At 27.7% G+C, this 16,803-nt stretch overlaps 1 protein-coding gene across 13 annotated transcripts; it reads left to right on the forward strand.

Moving 5' to 3' along the window:
* The first annotated feature begins 30 nt into the window (after positions 1–30).
* On the forward strand, positions 31–16,711 carry LOC123263224 (transmembrane and coiled-coil domains protein 2). Of its 13 annotated transcripts, none has more exons than XM_044725873.1 (13): positions 31–404; positions 475–701; positions 3,654–3,852; positions 4,171–4,375; positions 6,624–6,804; positions 6,999–7,227; positions 7,497–7,541; positions 9,200–9,282; positions 9,499–9,507; positions 12,053–12,381; positions 13,638–14,038; positions 14,790–14,907; positions 16,181–16,711. In XM_044725873.1, exons 3-13 carry the CDS (start codon positions 3,716–3,718, stop codon positions 16,193–16,195), a joined length of 1,752 nt encoding a protein of 583 aa, XP_044581808.1. In that variant the 5' UTR covers positions 31–404; positions 475–701; positions 3,654–3,715; the 3' UTR covers positions 16,196–16,711. The 13 variants fall into 13 exon arrangements, with proteins under 13 accessions (XP_044581808.1, XP_044581766.1, XP_044581772.1 ...); XM_044725831.1 differs by having other exon boundaries at positions 32–408; positions 14,760–14,907; positions 16,181–16,710; XM_044725837.1 differs by having other exon boundaries at positions 32–404; positions 461–701; positions 14,760–14,907; positions 16,181–16,710.
* The last annotated feature ends 92 nt before the right edge of the window (positions 16,712–16,803 follow it).

Below are 16,803 nucleotides of genomic sequence, written 5' to 3' on the forward strand. Positions count from 1 at the left end.
TCTTTATCTATTATTTTGCTTACTCTGTCGAACGCTCTGGCCGGGCGATCGACTTGTCGCTCCGTCTTTGTCAGGTGGTCCCTCTCTGTACTAACATCAGAGCTGCACCTCGAGCCAGCTCTCACGTCGAGTAAAGCTAAAGATTCTCAAGAATCGCAAGTGACCGAAGTAGCTGTCTAGTGTTCGGATGTCGCGTGTCAATTTTTAACTCTAGCTTATATATTTACTGTCAAAACAAATTACTCAACACTGATATATAAAGTTACCAAGTGCCCAGTGCCCAGCATCATCTGTGTCAACCTGTCTTGTGATTTATTACATTTATTACTATACCCAGCAGTGTAACTAAAATACTGAAATCGCAATCACCGTCAAAATAGACAGAGTCTACAACAATGATACAAGTGTGTACTTTTAAAATAATGTTAATATTCAAGATAATTTTCGTCTAATCCCTCAGTTGTCTTCTTTCAGAGGTACTTTTACTTGGAATGGACGGAACAGAAGTCAGCCGCAACAATATCTGGATAATAAACAAAAATAATATTGACGTTCATATAAACAGCGACTCTTTTTATTTTATCGCTCATCGGCAACACACCTATTATTTATTTATGTGCGGATTTGTGACTGTTGATGATGCACGCTTGAACTTTGGGCGGGCAGCTAAGTCATTACCTTCATGGACAACTCAAACTGAGGTGAGTGTACGATCAACATTACAATACAGTAATATTTTGTTTCATTATCACTCCAATATTTATCTTGGAGCTAAACCGCACTCCAACCTATTTAACACTTTCCTCTTCCTCTACATACATCAAATTTCTCTGACACTAAAGTTAGCAGTCACTTTATTATTTTTTAATAAATAAGTTATTTTTTAAAAAATGCATTTTTTATTTTTACATGTCAATTTTTTTTTCTATTTTTTTTTTTGCCATAATTTATTTTTTACACAATTTTTTAAACTTATTAAATATCTACTGAATTAATTTTTATTAAATTGACATTAAAATTAGCAGTCACTTTATTATTTTTTAACAAATAAATTATTTTTTAAAAAATGCATTTTTAATTTTTACATGTCAATTTTTTTTTCTATTTTTTTTGCCATAATTTATTTTTTACACAATTTTTTAAACTTATTAAATATATACTGAATTAATTTTTATTAAATTGACATTAAAATTAGCAGTCACTTTATTATTTTATAACAAATAAATTATTTTTTAACAAATAAATTATTTTTTAAAAAATAAATTATTTTTTAAAAAATGCATTTTTAATTTTTACAAGTCAATTTTTTTTTCTATTTTTTTTTTGCCATAATATTTTTTTACAAAATTTTTTAAACTTATTAAATATCTACTGAATTAATTTTTATTAAATTGACATTAAAATTAGTAGTCACTTTATTATTTTTTAACAAATAAATTATTTTTTAAAAAATGCATTTTTAATTTTTACAAGTCAATTTTTTTTCTATTTTTTTTTTGCCATAATATTTTTTTACAAAATTTTTTAAACTTATTAAATATCTACTGGATTAATTTTCATGAAATTATGACATTAAAGTTAGCAGTCACTAAACTACTTTTTTTTTTTTAAATAAATTATTTTTAAAAAAATGTATTTTTAATTTTTACATGTCAATTTTTTTTTCTATTTTTTTTTGCCATAATTTATTTTTACAAAATTTCTTAAAATTATCAAATATCTGCTAAATTAATTTTCATGAAATTTTGCCATGAAAATTAATTTAGCAGGTAATAATTTAAAAAATTTTTTTAACAAATAATTATGGCAAAAAAAATTAAAAACTGCAATTTCTTAAACCAATTTTATTTGTTAAAAAAAAATAAATAAATAATCTAGTGGCTGTTAACTTTAACGTCATAATTTCTCCTCAACGCACCAACAAAATATAACACTGATATATACCCACACTATTAAAAAAATAAACATGACATTCAAGAAAAATAGTTAACATTCCTCTCTTTTTTGAGGTCTAGTGTATTAGTATGTACTGTCTGACAAATGACTATTTATTTATTAACTTTCACGCTCTGCTTAAATAACCATGCAATGAATTTCATTTCCGTAGTTTTTATCTCATAAGTTTTTTTTTTAATTAAAAAAAAAACGTGCATTTAAAATTTATTTAAATGAATAATTATTGAGTTGTAATTGAACGGCTGATAAAATAGACATATAATAATTTCCTTTGTGTCTCATGCCTCGATGACTCTAGAATATAATTTTCTCTTGCATTATATATTATATAGTACGTGATATTATGGTACACTGGTACAAGCACACATGTATGTCTATAAAAGTTTAGATATATATAAATATATATAGATGGATAGGAGTCATGTGTGAGATACAAAGCTTGTCAATGTATGCATAAATAATTTGTAATCTCAATGAATCATCAGTTTAAAAGATTGCTCTGGAGCTCCAGAGGTGATAACTATTTGTGATACGTAATACTCTTATGATAATATAATTTATATGATATGAGTATTTATTATGTTGTTATTTTTATTTAAATAACTTCATTCATTGGCAGATATAATAGTGCCTTTATTCATTACTATTAATATAATTATTAGTCATTGTTTATTATTAATAGTTATATAATTATTAATATGGTGATTCATTGAAAGCATGGGAAAATTTTATTGAGAACTTGGAATTCTTTAAGGACTATAGAAATTAATTATATAAATTTTAAATTAATTATTTATACACAGAAAAATTAAACAATTTTATTTGAATCAAGTAAATAAATTTGGTAATTATTTACAAGTGGGGTCAGCCCCATTTTGGACCATAACTAGGTGAAAAATTAACATTTTCAAATTTTTTTTATCTTGCTTGTTTTTACGGCGTATTTATGATAAAAATGTAGTGAAAGAAAAAAATAACGATTTCGATAGCTTTTTTGCCTTCAAAAGTTGGAAAAAATTTTGGCTCTCATGTTTTTGGATAAAATTTCTATTTTTGATGTTTTTGATATATTTTTTTTTGAAAAATACATGAAAAAAAAAAAACAATTAAAAAAAAAAGTTGAATATCACAATTTTCTAAAAAAAATATAAATTTTTTTGAAAATTTGTAAAATTTGTTAAAATTGTGATAATCAACTTTTTTTTTTTTTAATTGTTCATTTTTTTATGTATTTTTCAAAAAAAAAAATGTATCAATAAAATCAAATAGAAATTTCGTTCAAAAAAATAAAAATTGAAATAGTTGACCCCACTTGTAAATATTTACCATAAATTTGAAGGAATTCATCTTCTTGATTTGAGTTAAAAAATTCTTGAATTAAAAAATTAACTATGCTAAAAATTTCAGATAAAAATTTTATATAAAATTTTTAGTATTTAATTTACAAATGATTTATTATGAAAAAAAAAATTTTTACACTTTTATGCTCATAAAAAAAATTATTTAATTACTACTAACATTTCGCATATTAAAAATAGCTTAATAAAATATTTGCTCAGTAGAAAAAAAAATATCAAACTTAAAAAATAAAAGCTCCAAAATTGCAATTTAATTGAAATTTTATTTAAATTGAAGATAAAATTAAATATCATTGTATATATTCACACATCCATATGAATAATTTATTTTGAATGCAGATTAATTTTATGCATCGATTCTCAAAAGCGATCGGGTCAATTAGTTCGTCTTAAAGAGGGTGATGGCTAGTTTGACAGTCACGACGTCAAGTAAAAATAGTTCTCGTGGTAATTCACCGAACAGAGGAAATATACTAACTCACCATCGACAATCATCCGCTAACCTGGAGCACGTGCCAAAGATATGTAATACTGCAGTGTAAGCTATTTAAACTAATACGTAATTAAAAGCAATGTGCTTCGTTAAAACATCAATTATAATAATCAATAGTCATAACCATAACAAATATTCATTTATAAGTAACAAAATAACACTAACTATTTATAATTAAAATAGACTATTTAAAAGGCCGCTTTCAGTCAGCTTGTATGTTAATTATTATTTACTGTTATAACATAAATTAATAATCCGATAATGACCCAGAGCTTTAAATACTTTGAACTAGATAATTATTCATGTAGAATTGATGTTTTATGTAATTGGCATTTAATTATTTTTAAAATTTTTTTAAATTAGTGGCCAAACTGGAGAAGGTAGTACTGGAAGCGCAGGAAGCAGTGTCTGTGGAGCTACGGCTATGAAGAGTAGTGCGAGACAAAGATCACCCGGTGCAATGGCGCGATCCGGTGATACTTTGGACGAAACAAACCAAACAAATCCGTCCAACGTTGAGTCCGAGGATTTTGTATCCAACATTCATCCGCCGACCGATGACGAAGGAGTGAGTTCAGAAATGTCAATTTATATCTATATTCAATCAATAGTCAATTTATTATGATAAGTATTTAGGCTGCATTCTAAAATGATCTATCTCTAGATGCATAATTAAGAAATGACCTTGTATCTTGTGAACTATTGACATTTCAAAAGATATAAGCTCATCTTGATATTACACTCATCAAGAGCTTTCATTTGAGTATCCACATCAATTTTTCATATATTTATATATATTATATATATGTATATATAAAAAATATATCAAAATGCATGTGGGTACTCGAATGAAAGCTCTTGATGAGTGTAACATCAAGATGAGCTTATATCTTAAAAAATGTCAATAATTAAGAACTGACTTTGCTTTCTTTTCAACTAATGATATTTTTGAAGATATAAGCTCATCCTGACATTACACTTATCGAGACCTTTCATTTAAGTACCGACATCAACTTTTTATATATTTTATATATTTATATATATTATATATATGAATATATTGAAAATATATCAAAATGCATGTGGGTACTCAAATGAAAGCTCTTGATGAGTGTAACATCGGGATGAGCTTATATCATAAGAAATTTCAATAATTAAGAACTGACTTTGCTATCTTGTGAACTGTTGACATTTTTAAAGATATAAGCTCATTTTGATATTACACTCATCAAGACCTTTCATTTGAGTACCCACATCAATTTTTCATATATTTATATATATATTACATACAGAGTGTCCCAGAAGTAACGGACGCCATTGTAGCATCTGATAAACAAAATAATTCTGAGACGAAAAGTCCTTAGCCATTTTTTAATCAGACGCATAGATAATTATCTATTAATTAAAATAATGTCCTTTTATGCGTTAGAGAGAGAGCACCAGTGTCCAGTCAAGTGCGTTCCAAACGAAGACGCTTGCACGTGTGAATGTGTAAGTAAATGTATGTGACTACGTTAGCTATAGTAGCTAGTTAGTCATACAGTTAGTTGTGTCTTTGTTTGCCACATACTTTACTGGACACTGACGCTCTCTCTCTAACACATAAAGCGACGTTACTTTAATTAATAATTAATTATCTATGCGTCTAATTAAAAAATGGCTAAGAACTTTTCGTCTCAGAATTATTTTTTTCATCAGATGCTACAATGGCGTCCGTGACTTTTGGGACACCCTGTATATGTATATATGAAAAATATATAAAAATGCATGTGGGTACTCAAATGAAAGCTCTTAATGGGTGTAACATCGGGATCAGCTTATATCTAAAAAATGTCAATAATTAAGAATTGACTTTGATATCTTGTCAACTAATGATATTTTTTGAAGATATAAGCTCACCCTGACATTACATTTATCGAGACCTTTCATTTGAGTACTCACATCAACTTTTTATATATTTTATATATTTATATATATTATATATATATATGAATATATGAAAAATATATCAAAATGCATGTGCGTACTCAAATGAAAGCTCTTGACGAGTGTAACATCAAGATGAGCTTATATCTTAAAAAATGTCAATAATTAAGAACTGACTGCTATCTTGTAAACTAATGATATTTTTGAAGAAATAAGCTCATCTTGATATTATACTCATCAAGACCTTTCATTTGAGTACCCACATCAACTTTTCATATATTTTATATATTTATTATATATATTATATATATGAATGTATGAAAAATATATCAAAATGCATGTGGGTACTCAAATGAAAGCTCTTGATGAATATAACATCGGGATGAGCTTATATCCTCAAAATCGTCAATAGTTAAGAAAGTACAGTGCAATTTGACAAAATTCATTATTTAACAAAGTAAAATTTTATTTATTCATAGTTCACAAGTCACATAGTGACTGCAAGGTTGCCATATATACATTGACATATAGATAAATGAAATGGAATGTAACATAATAGATAGACTTGCAGACAGACAGACAGATAAAGAACTAATCGGCATAAATTAAGCAATGCAAAGAATTATTATTTATCTGTGACATTTGATAAGTTGAAAAATTTTATTCGTGAGACCGTGAATTAAGGACGGACATCGGCACTCGTCTGATGTAGATAACTACTTGTACGTGCAGGGTCACAGGTCACAACAATGGACAATTTAATTTGCATAATTTATAATTCTTCAAGTAGAACTGACAATGAAATTCTACTTGTTAGCTTTCGAATTATTAAATTACAAATAATTTTTTTTAATTTTTTTATTATTGATTTATTTAATATTTAAATTAAGTTTATTTTTCAGGAAACATTTCATACTACAGCACAGTCGTTCTTATCGAACGGTTCGTCGGAATTAATAGGCGAAGATGTTGACTCGAGTGGAGCTAGAGTTCGCCAGGCGATAGAACAAACGCAAAATAAAATAACAAAAACTCGAGAGCTAATACGTACGGAACAAAAAACACGAGATGGTAAGTTTTATTTTATCGCGAGTAATTTGACCGTTAATAATATAAATATGACAATTTTATTTATTAAATAAATATATACTTGTGTGACATTATCGGTGTAATTTAATACTCGGGTGGAAAAAAAATGCGGATAATAAATTTTATTTAGTAAAAAATATTTATTGTCTTATTAATTTATCGGTTGCGTGTTGTAGAAAATGTCAATGAGTATCTTAAACTCGCTGCGAATGCAGACAAGCAGCAATTGGCGAGAATAAAGACGGTATTTGAGAAGAAGAATCAAAAGTCTGCTCACAATATTGCTCAGCTGCAGAAGAAATTGGATAGTTATACGAAAAAATTGAGAAATTATGAGATGAACGGCGCGCCGACGAGTCATCGCCAGCCCCGAGAGGTTCTTCGAGACATGGGTCAAGGATTAAAGTAAACGTTCACTTTTATTTTTTCCTATACTGTATCAGATGCCTTTTATTTATTTTTACTCCTATCTCTATCAAGCGGAGATGGATTACTCTGAGAAGTAGACCTAGACTCAACTCCTGGCTATAAATATACCTTAAATACATGTAATGCCACATTCAAATGAATGTAAATGCAATTTATAAATAGCTCACAATGTTAAGGCCGTAAATGTAGCTCTGTAGATACATGTATAAAAAAATTTATCCGTCTAATTTAAGATTGTCTTCCAGAAACGTGGGCGGTAACATTAGGGACGGAATAAGCGGATTTTCGGGGTAAGTTTTATACTAAAATAGATCAATCATTTTCATTAATCTAAAGCTAAAACTAAAAGTTAATAAACCAATTTATTTTTATTTATTGCTTTCATTTGAGCACGCACATGACCCTCTTATATATTTTATATATATGATATTTGTGAAGTATATAAAAAATTGATGTGGGTACTCAAATGAAAATTCTTGATGAGTAGAACGTCAGGATGAGCTTATATCGTTAAAAATATCATCAGTGGACAAAATACAACGTCATTTCTTAACTCTTGATATTTTTTAAGATATAAGCTCATCCTGATGTTAGGCTCATCGAGACCTTTCATTTGAGTACGCACACGATTTTTTTCATATATTTTATATATATGATATTTCTCATATTTGTGGAATATATAAAATATATCAAAAATTCATGTGGGTATTCAAATGAAAGGTCTCGATGAGTACAACATCAGGATGAGCTTATATCGTCAAAAATATCATCAGGAGATAAAATACGATGTAATTTATTAATTATTGACATTTTTGAAGATATAAGCTCATCCTGGAGTTATACCCATCAAGAGCTGTCATTTGAGTACCCACATGCATTTTGATATATTTTTCATATATACATATATATAATATATAAAATATATGAAAAATTCTTGTGGGTATTCAAATGAAAGGTCTCGATGAGTATAATATCGAGATGAGCTTATATCTTAAAAAATATCATCAGTGGACAAAATATGATGTAATTTATTAATTATTGACATTTTTAGAGATATAAGCTCATCCTGATGTTACACTCATCGAGACCTTTCATTTGAGTACGCACACGATTTTTTCATATATTTTAAATATATTATATTTCTTATATTTGTGAAATATATCAAAAATTCATGTGGGTATTCAAATGAAAGGTCTCGATGAGTATGACTTCAGGATAAGCTTATATCGTTGAAAATATCATCAGTGGACAAAATACAATGCAATTTCTTAATTACGGATATTTTTAAAGATATAAGCTCATCCCGATGTTACACTCATCAAGAGCTTTGATTTGAGTACCCACATGCATTTTGATATATTTTTCATATATACATATATATAATATATAAAATATATGAAAAATTCATATGGGTATTCAAATGAAAGGTCTCGATGAGTATAATATCGAGATGAGCTTATATCTTAAAAAATATCATCAGTGGACAAAATATGATGTAATTTATTAATTATTGACATTTTTAGAGATATAAGCTCATCCTGATGTTACACTCATCGAGACCTTTCATTTGAGTACGCACACGATTTTTTCATATATTTTAAATATATTATATTTCTCATATTTGTGAAATATATCAAAAATTCATGTGGGTATTCAAATGAAAGGTCTCGATGAGTATGACTTCAAGATAAGCTTATATCGTTGAAAATATCATCAGTGGATAAAATACAATGCAATTTCTTAATTACGGATATTTTTAAAGATATAAGCTCATCCCGATGTTACGCTCATCAAAACCTTTCATTTGAGTACGCACATGGATTTTTCATATATTTTATAAATATGATATTTATAAAATATATAAAAATTCAACTTTCCATTACCATTTATTATTTTTATTTTCTTTGTTTTATTTATGAGCGAGCATTAATAAAAAATAATATTACAGAAGTGTCATGTCCAAACCCAGGGAGTTCGCGCACTTGATAAAAAATAAATTCGGCAGTGCCGACAATATAAATACCCTATCACGTAAGTAAATCCTCCGAGAATTAAAATTGCTTGGTATGGTAATACAAAAAAAAAAAAAAAAAAAAAAAAAAAAACTTGCTAACATTTCACAACACCGCAATCTTTTAATAAATCATAACTCACAAGCAAATTTATTTTTTGGAATGAATAATGCTACTTGGAACTAAAAAACATCGATAAATCTTACTGTTTTTTTTTGTTGCGCTGCCACGACAGTTGACAGTAGTAAGTAACAGAAAATTAACATGTGCATTACATTTCTTTTAACGAATGATAGAATTATTTTATTATAAATAATAATTTTATAATAATTTTATTAAAGCAACATAACTCTGCTAGTACATTACTCAAGTTGTTATTGCTACTGCTTCTATTTTTATCCTATTCCATATTTTACATTCACTTTTATTCGAGCTTAATCATATATACACCTATTATTATTTGGTCTCTTAACTTTTCTCAGCGTTAAAGATCTGCTTCCTCATTTAATTCAAGCTTTACAAATATTAACTCAAATTCCCTTTCCGCCTCTGTACTAGACGTGCTTATAATGAAATAACCTTTTTATTACTAACTTTTTTTTTGTACTTAATCTACAATCTGCAATTTATAAATCTCGTTTTACAATTAAGTGACTCACGTCGCTTAATCATTCCTGTCACTCCTCAAACCCACAACTAGTTATCCAATACTAACGAATTTTAGTTTTTTACCAACAGAATCGTGTCGTTTAAATTTCGTTTATTTTTGGATGCTCTGTTATTAATTTATTAATGGTACTTTATTGAATGAATGTACATGTTGATTAGTTCAATTTTATTATTATATTATTTATTTATAATGGTGTCATGTCTCAATAATTAAATGCAAAGTATTTCATTTATTTTCAAATTTATTTATTTTTTTTTATTTTTAGTATTTATTTAAATTTGATAATTTATTTATTTAAATAAATCATCTGGTTATATAATTTATAATAATTGTTTTACTTTAGAAAGTAAAGTGGAGTAATTATTTATGAAATAAAAAAATTTATATTAAATTACCGGGTAATTTTTTTAACTTTGTTGAATTAATAAATAATATTTTTAATAATAACATTGTGGGAAAGTAAATAACAATGAGATTATTTTTAAATTAAATATCGGTGACTAATAAATGAATTATATAATCGGATATTAAAGTTAAAAAATTTAATATCGGATATTTATGATACTGGAATTAGGAGACATCTACAAATTTTTGAAATTTTTATTTTAATTAAATTGTTATTAAGAATGTTCTACATTTAGAATTTAAAAAAGAAATTATGAGTGCGAATTTAATCATAATAATAATTGTCAACCTTGCAGTCACTACGTGACTGCCGTGACTTTTAAACTATAAATAAATAAAATTTTGCTTTATTAAATAATGGCTTTTGTTAAATTGCACTTTACTTTCTTAACTATTAATGTTTCTAAATATATAAGCTCATCTAGATGTTACATTCATCAAGAGCTTTTATTTGAGTACCCACATGCATTTTCATATATTTTTCATATATACATATATATATTATATATAAATATACAAAATATATGAAAAATTGATGTGGGTACTCAAATGAAAGGTATCGATGAGTGTAATATCGAGATGAGCTTATATCTTCAAAAATGTCATTAGTTGACAAAACACCAAAGTCAATTCTTAATTATTGACATTTTTTAAGATGTAAGCTCATTATGATGTTACACTCATCGAGACCTTTCATTTGAGTACCCATATGGAATTTGATATATTTTTCATATGAGAACGGACGCCATTGTAGCATCTGATGAAAAAATAATTCTGAGACGAAAAGTCCTTAGCCATTTTTAATTAACCTAATAGATAATTAATTATTAATTAAAAATAACGTCTCTTTATTTGTTAGAGAAAGAGCGCCAGTGTCCAGTAAAGTACGTGCCAAACAAAGACACAACTAACTGTATGACTAACTAGCTTCTATAGCTAACGTAGTCACTCATATTTACTTACACATTCACACGTGCAAGCGTCTTCGTTTTGAACGCACTTGACTGGACACTAGTGCTCTCTCTCTAACGCATAAAAGACGTTATTTTAATTAATAATTAATTATCTATACGTCTGATTGAAAAATAGCTAAGGAATTTGCGTCTCAGAATTATTTTGTTTATCAGATGCTACAATGGCGTCCGTTACTTCTGGGACACCCTGTATAATATATATAAATATATGAAAAATTGATGTGGGTATTCAAATGAGAGGTCTCGATGAGTGTAATGTCTGGATGAACTTATATCTTTAAAAATCTCAATATTTCACAAGATACAAGGTCATTTCTTAATTATGTATCTAGAGATAGAGAGTTTTTGAATGCAGCCTAAATACTTATCATTATAAATTGACTATTGATGAGAATGATATGAAACCTTGATTTTTTAATTATTATTATTATTAGTATTATTTCGGAATATTTATTTTAAAAAAATTTTTTTTATCATAATTAAATTTAAAAAAAAAATTCAACCGAATTATTTGACGTCTGCTTATTCTAGAATTATATTTAACATTCAATATTGAGACACAAAACCATAAAATTTCTGTAGAATTTAGAGTTTAGCTACTTGCAATTAGAAATTTAGATGAATTCAAAAAGAACAAACATAAAAACTCGTGTTTTATTGTTTGGGGCACGAGAACTAAACCCGAAATTGGTATTGGATAGCCGAGTCATCTAATGCACAGCATTGTCTATTCCATTCAGATGGATCTACTTTTTATGTAAACGATCCACCACGTGCAGGTACCGGCGACAATGGGAGCATCGAGGAAGAGAAAACCCACCACGGCTCGGCGACGTTGCCGGGTGGTTGTAGTTTAGGTTCAACCCACAGCGCTGCGCCGGTCAAATTTCCCTCAGAAGAGGGCTCGGAGTGCTCGAGCGTCACCAGCGAAAGCGGCCCCGGGAGCAGAGGTCAAGCGCACGCTTGTCACAGTAATAATGCCGCTTTCAGCTTGAAGTCCATCTTCGTTGAGCTGCAGGAGCACCGGGAGAACTTCGAGCGTATGCGGGAAAAATTGGAAACGCTCAAGGTGAGTTAATTAATTAATTAAAAAAAAACTAGCAACCTTGCAGTCACTATGGGACTGCCGTAATTTGTGAATCATAAACAAATAAAATTTTGTTTTATTAAATAATGACTTTTGTTAAATTGCACTGTACTTTTTCAACTATGGATGTTTTTAAAGATATAAGCTCATCCCGAAGTTACACTCATCAAGACCTTTCATTTGAGTACACACATGCATTTTGATATATTTTTCATGTATACATATATATGATATATATAAATATATGAAAAATTGATGTGGGTACTCAAATGAAAGGTCTCGATGAGTGTAACATCGGGATGAACTTATATCTTAAAAAATATCATTAGTTGACAAGATAACAAAGTCAGTTCTTAATTATTGACATTTTTTAAGATATGAGCTCATCCCGATGTTACACTTATCAAGAGCTTTCATTTGAGTACCCACATGCATTTTGATATATTTTTCATATATACATATATATATATATATATATATATATATATATATATATATATATATATATATAATATATATAAATATATGAAAAATTGATGTGGGTACTCAAATGAAAGGTCTCGATGAGTTTAACATCGGGATGAATTTATATCTTAAAAAATATCATTAGTTGACAAGATAGCAAAGTCAGTTCTTAATTATTGACATTTTTTAAGAATTAAGCTCATCCCGATGTTACACTCATCAAGAGCTTTCATTTGAGTACCCACATGCATTTTGATATATTTTTCATATATACATATATATAATATATATAAATATATGAAAAATTGATGTGGGTACTCAAATGAAAGGTCTCAATGAGTGTAACGTCGGGATGAACTTATATCTTAAAAAATATCATTAGTTGACAAGATAACAAAGTCAGTTCTTAATTATTGACATTTTTTAAGATATGAGCTCATCCCGATGTTACACTCATCAAGAGCTTTCGTTTGAGTACCCACATGCATTTTGGTATATTTTTCATATATACATATATATAATATAAATAAATATATAAAATATATGAAAAATTGATGTGGGTTCTTAAATAAAAGGTCTTGGTGAGTGTAACATCGGGATGAGCTTATATCTTCAAAAATGTCAACAGTTCACAAGATACAAGGTCATTTCTTAATTATGTATCTAGAGACAGATCATTTTTAAATGCAGCCTAAATACTTATCATCATAAAATTTTGCTTATTTTGTTAATAATATAAATAATTGCTAATTTTCTAATTTTTGATTCGCCAGACACTTCAACAAGAAGTAACATTTTTATCAAACGCACTGCAAGAAGAACGCTTTCGGTGCGAGAGACTCGAGGAGCAAATGAACGACTTGACCGAGTTGCATCAAAATGAAGTTGAAAATTTGAAGCAGACGATAACAGACATGGAAGAGAAGGTCCAGTACCAGAGTGAAGACCGCTTAAGGGACATTCACGAGATGCTGGAGAACTGTCAGACCAAAATATGGAAAATGGAGCACCAGCAGCAGCAGCACCAGCAATACGTAACGCTGGAGGGCCTGGACAATAGTAACGCGCGAGCGTTGGTTGTTAAATTAATCAACGTTGTGCTAACTGTTTTACAAGTCATTTTGTTGCTTGTAGCCACGGGCGCGGGTATAATGATGCCCTTTTTGAGAACGAGGTACTTTAGTAGCTATTATCGACTTCATTAACTAACTCTTATCTTTAAAAGTAGCCGCTTTAATCTCCAGCCTCTGAGTGGAAATTTTTTTCTATAATAAAAATAATATTTGGTAATTCTTTACAAGTGCGGTCCATTTTTAGCCATATCTAAGTGAAAAATTAACATTTTCAAATTTTTATTTGATTCTGCTTATTTTTACGACGTATTTATAGTAAAAAATGTCGTAAAAAAAAATAAAGATTTCGATAGCTTTTTTGCCTTCAAAAGTTGGAAAAATTTTTGGCTTTCATGTTTTTGGATAAAATTTATATATTTTTTTTTTTTTAAGTACATACAAAAACGAATAATTAAAAAAATAAGTTAAATATCATCAATTTTCTAAAAAATATATAAATTTTTTTGAAAATTTGTAACATTTGTTAAAATTGTAATAATCAACTTTTTTTTTTTAAATTGTTGATGAAAATTAAAATAGTTGACCCCACTTGTAAATATTTACCTAATTTTTTTCTGTCTTGTAAATAGTTTACTGTGATAATTCTAATTATAATTAATAATTAATAATCAAAAATTAATGCACACACTATGTTGTAAAACTATATTATTTTTTGTTTTATCACATCATCGATCATCAGGGTAAACTGGAGAAAAAATGATAATGCACTTGGGGTTTCACATGCTCATCATTTTTGTTTTTTGTTTCACACGTTTGTTTCAGCTGTACTAAGCCTCATTGTTTCATGTGCAGGGTGCGCATATTGACGACAACTTTGGTCGTCCTGGGTATTATCTTTGTCCTCAAGCAGTGGCCCGAGGTCCACGATGTTGGGAGCCATTTGATGAGACACCTCAAGCAAACACTTGCCGTTAAGTAGCATTGTAAGATTTTTTTATTTTTATTTTTTTATTATTTATTTTTCTATTTTTTTACTAGCAACTTTGCAGTCACTATGTGACTGCCGTGACTTGTAAACTATAAATAAATAAAATTTTGCTTTATTACATAATGACTTTTGTTAAATTGCACTGTACTTTCTTGAATATTGACGTTTTTAAAGATATAAGCTCATCCCGATGTTACACTCATCAGGAGCTTTCATTTGAGTATCCACATTCATTTTGATATATTTTTCATATATACATATATATAATATATATAAATATATGAAAAATTGATGTGGGTACTCAAATGAAAGGTCTCGATGAGTGTAATGTCGGGGTGAGCTTATATTTTTAAAAATATCAATAGTTGACAAAATAGCAAAGTCAGTTCTGAATTATTGACATTTTTTAAGATATAAGCTGATCCTGATGTTACACTCATCAAGAGCTTTCATTTGAGTACCCACATGCATTTTGATGTATTTTTCATATATACATATATATAATATATATAAATATATGAAAAATTGATGTGGGTACTCAAATGAAAAGTCTCGATGAGTGTAACATCGAGATGAGCTTATATCTTTAAAAATGTCAATAGTTAAGAAATTACATCGTGTTTTGTCCACTGATTATATTTCTAATGACATAAGCTCATCTTGAAGTTATACTCATCGAGAGCTTTCATTTGAGTACCCACATGCATTTTGATGTATTTTTCATATATACATATATATAATATATATAAATATATGAAAAAATGATGTGGGTACTCAAATGAAAGGTCTCGATGAGTGTAACATCGGGATGAGCTTATATCTTTAAAAATGTCAATAGTTTACAAGATACAAGGTCATTTCTTAATTATGTATCCAGAGATAGAGAATTTTTGAATGCAGCCTAAATACTTATCATAATAAATTGAATATCGGTGAGAACGATATGAAACCTTGAAAAGGTACAAATTCAAATCAAAACCTTTGCAATGACACTAAATTTCACTAATAAAACTGATTTTATCAAATGACTATCCTGAATAAAAAATTTTTCTTATTCTTTTAATAATATAGATTATTTATTTATAAACGTTTTATTGATTATTGAACCTTGCACACTTTCTAAGTTTTGTTACAGTAATTGAACTTCCAAGTAAACTTCCTATGCATGCAACAAATCAATACTTCATTTAAAATTCTATTTTATTTTTTAATCAATGGATTTTATTTTTTTATTTATTTATTCTTTATTTTTTAGGGTTTGGGTAAGTAGCCGCAGAATAATTACCTGGCTACAAACGGACCATCAATGAAACATCAACTTTTAAAAAATAATTAAAATTGAACCGGATTGAAAGACAAAAATAAATTTGAAGTCGCTTAATATTTGTTAGTAGGTAAATATAAACAGTTAAGATTTTATTTATATATACATAAATATTATTATTATTATAATTATTAATATTAATATTATTATTATAAATGTATTGGATGTAGATGAATTATTGTAACATATTGTTTAGTCAGTAAGGTATGTGATAATTAACATGAATTTTAAAAAAATATCGAGAGACAACGGGAGAGTAACGGTAATACGTAGCAGTCAAAATTTTTAATAATAAATAGTAATAATAATTATTATTATTGTTTATTAACAAATAAAATTTAGTAATTTAGTGACATAAAATAGAATTTTTTATGTGGTAAATTATGGGTGTAAATATAACAAAAGTCTTAAAATTTTTTAAAATTGAAAACTGTTTCTGCCCGTGTAAAAAAAAATTATATTGAAAATGTCATTTGTTTAAAATCTTAATTAAACGTGACACAAACGAAGACTGTTTTAAAACGCCAAAAAAAAAATTCCGAGAGCAGATTTTT

This window comes from Cotesia glomerata, linkage group LG1 (assembly GCF_020080835.1).
Source record: "Cotesia glomerata isolate CgM1 linkage group LG1, MPM_Cglom_v2.3, whole genome shotgun sequence".
Classification (NCBI taxonomy): Eukaryota; Metazoa; Arthropoda; class Insecta; order Hymenoptera; family Braconidae; genus Cotesia; species Cotesia glomerata.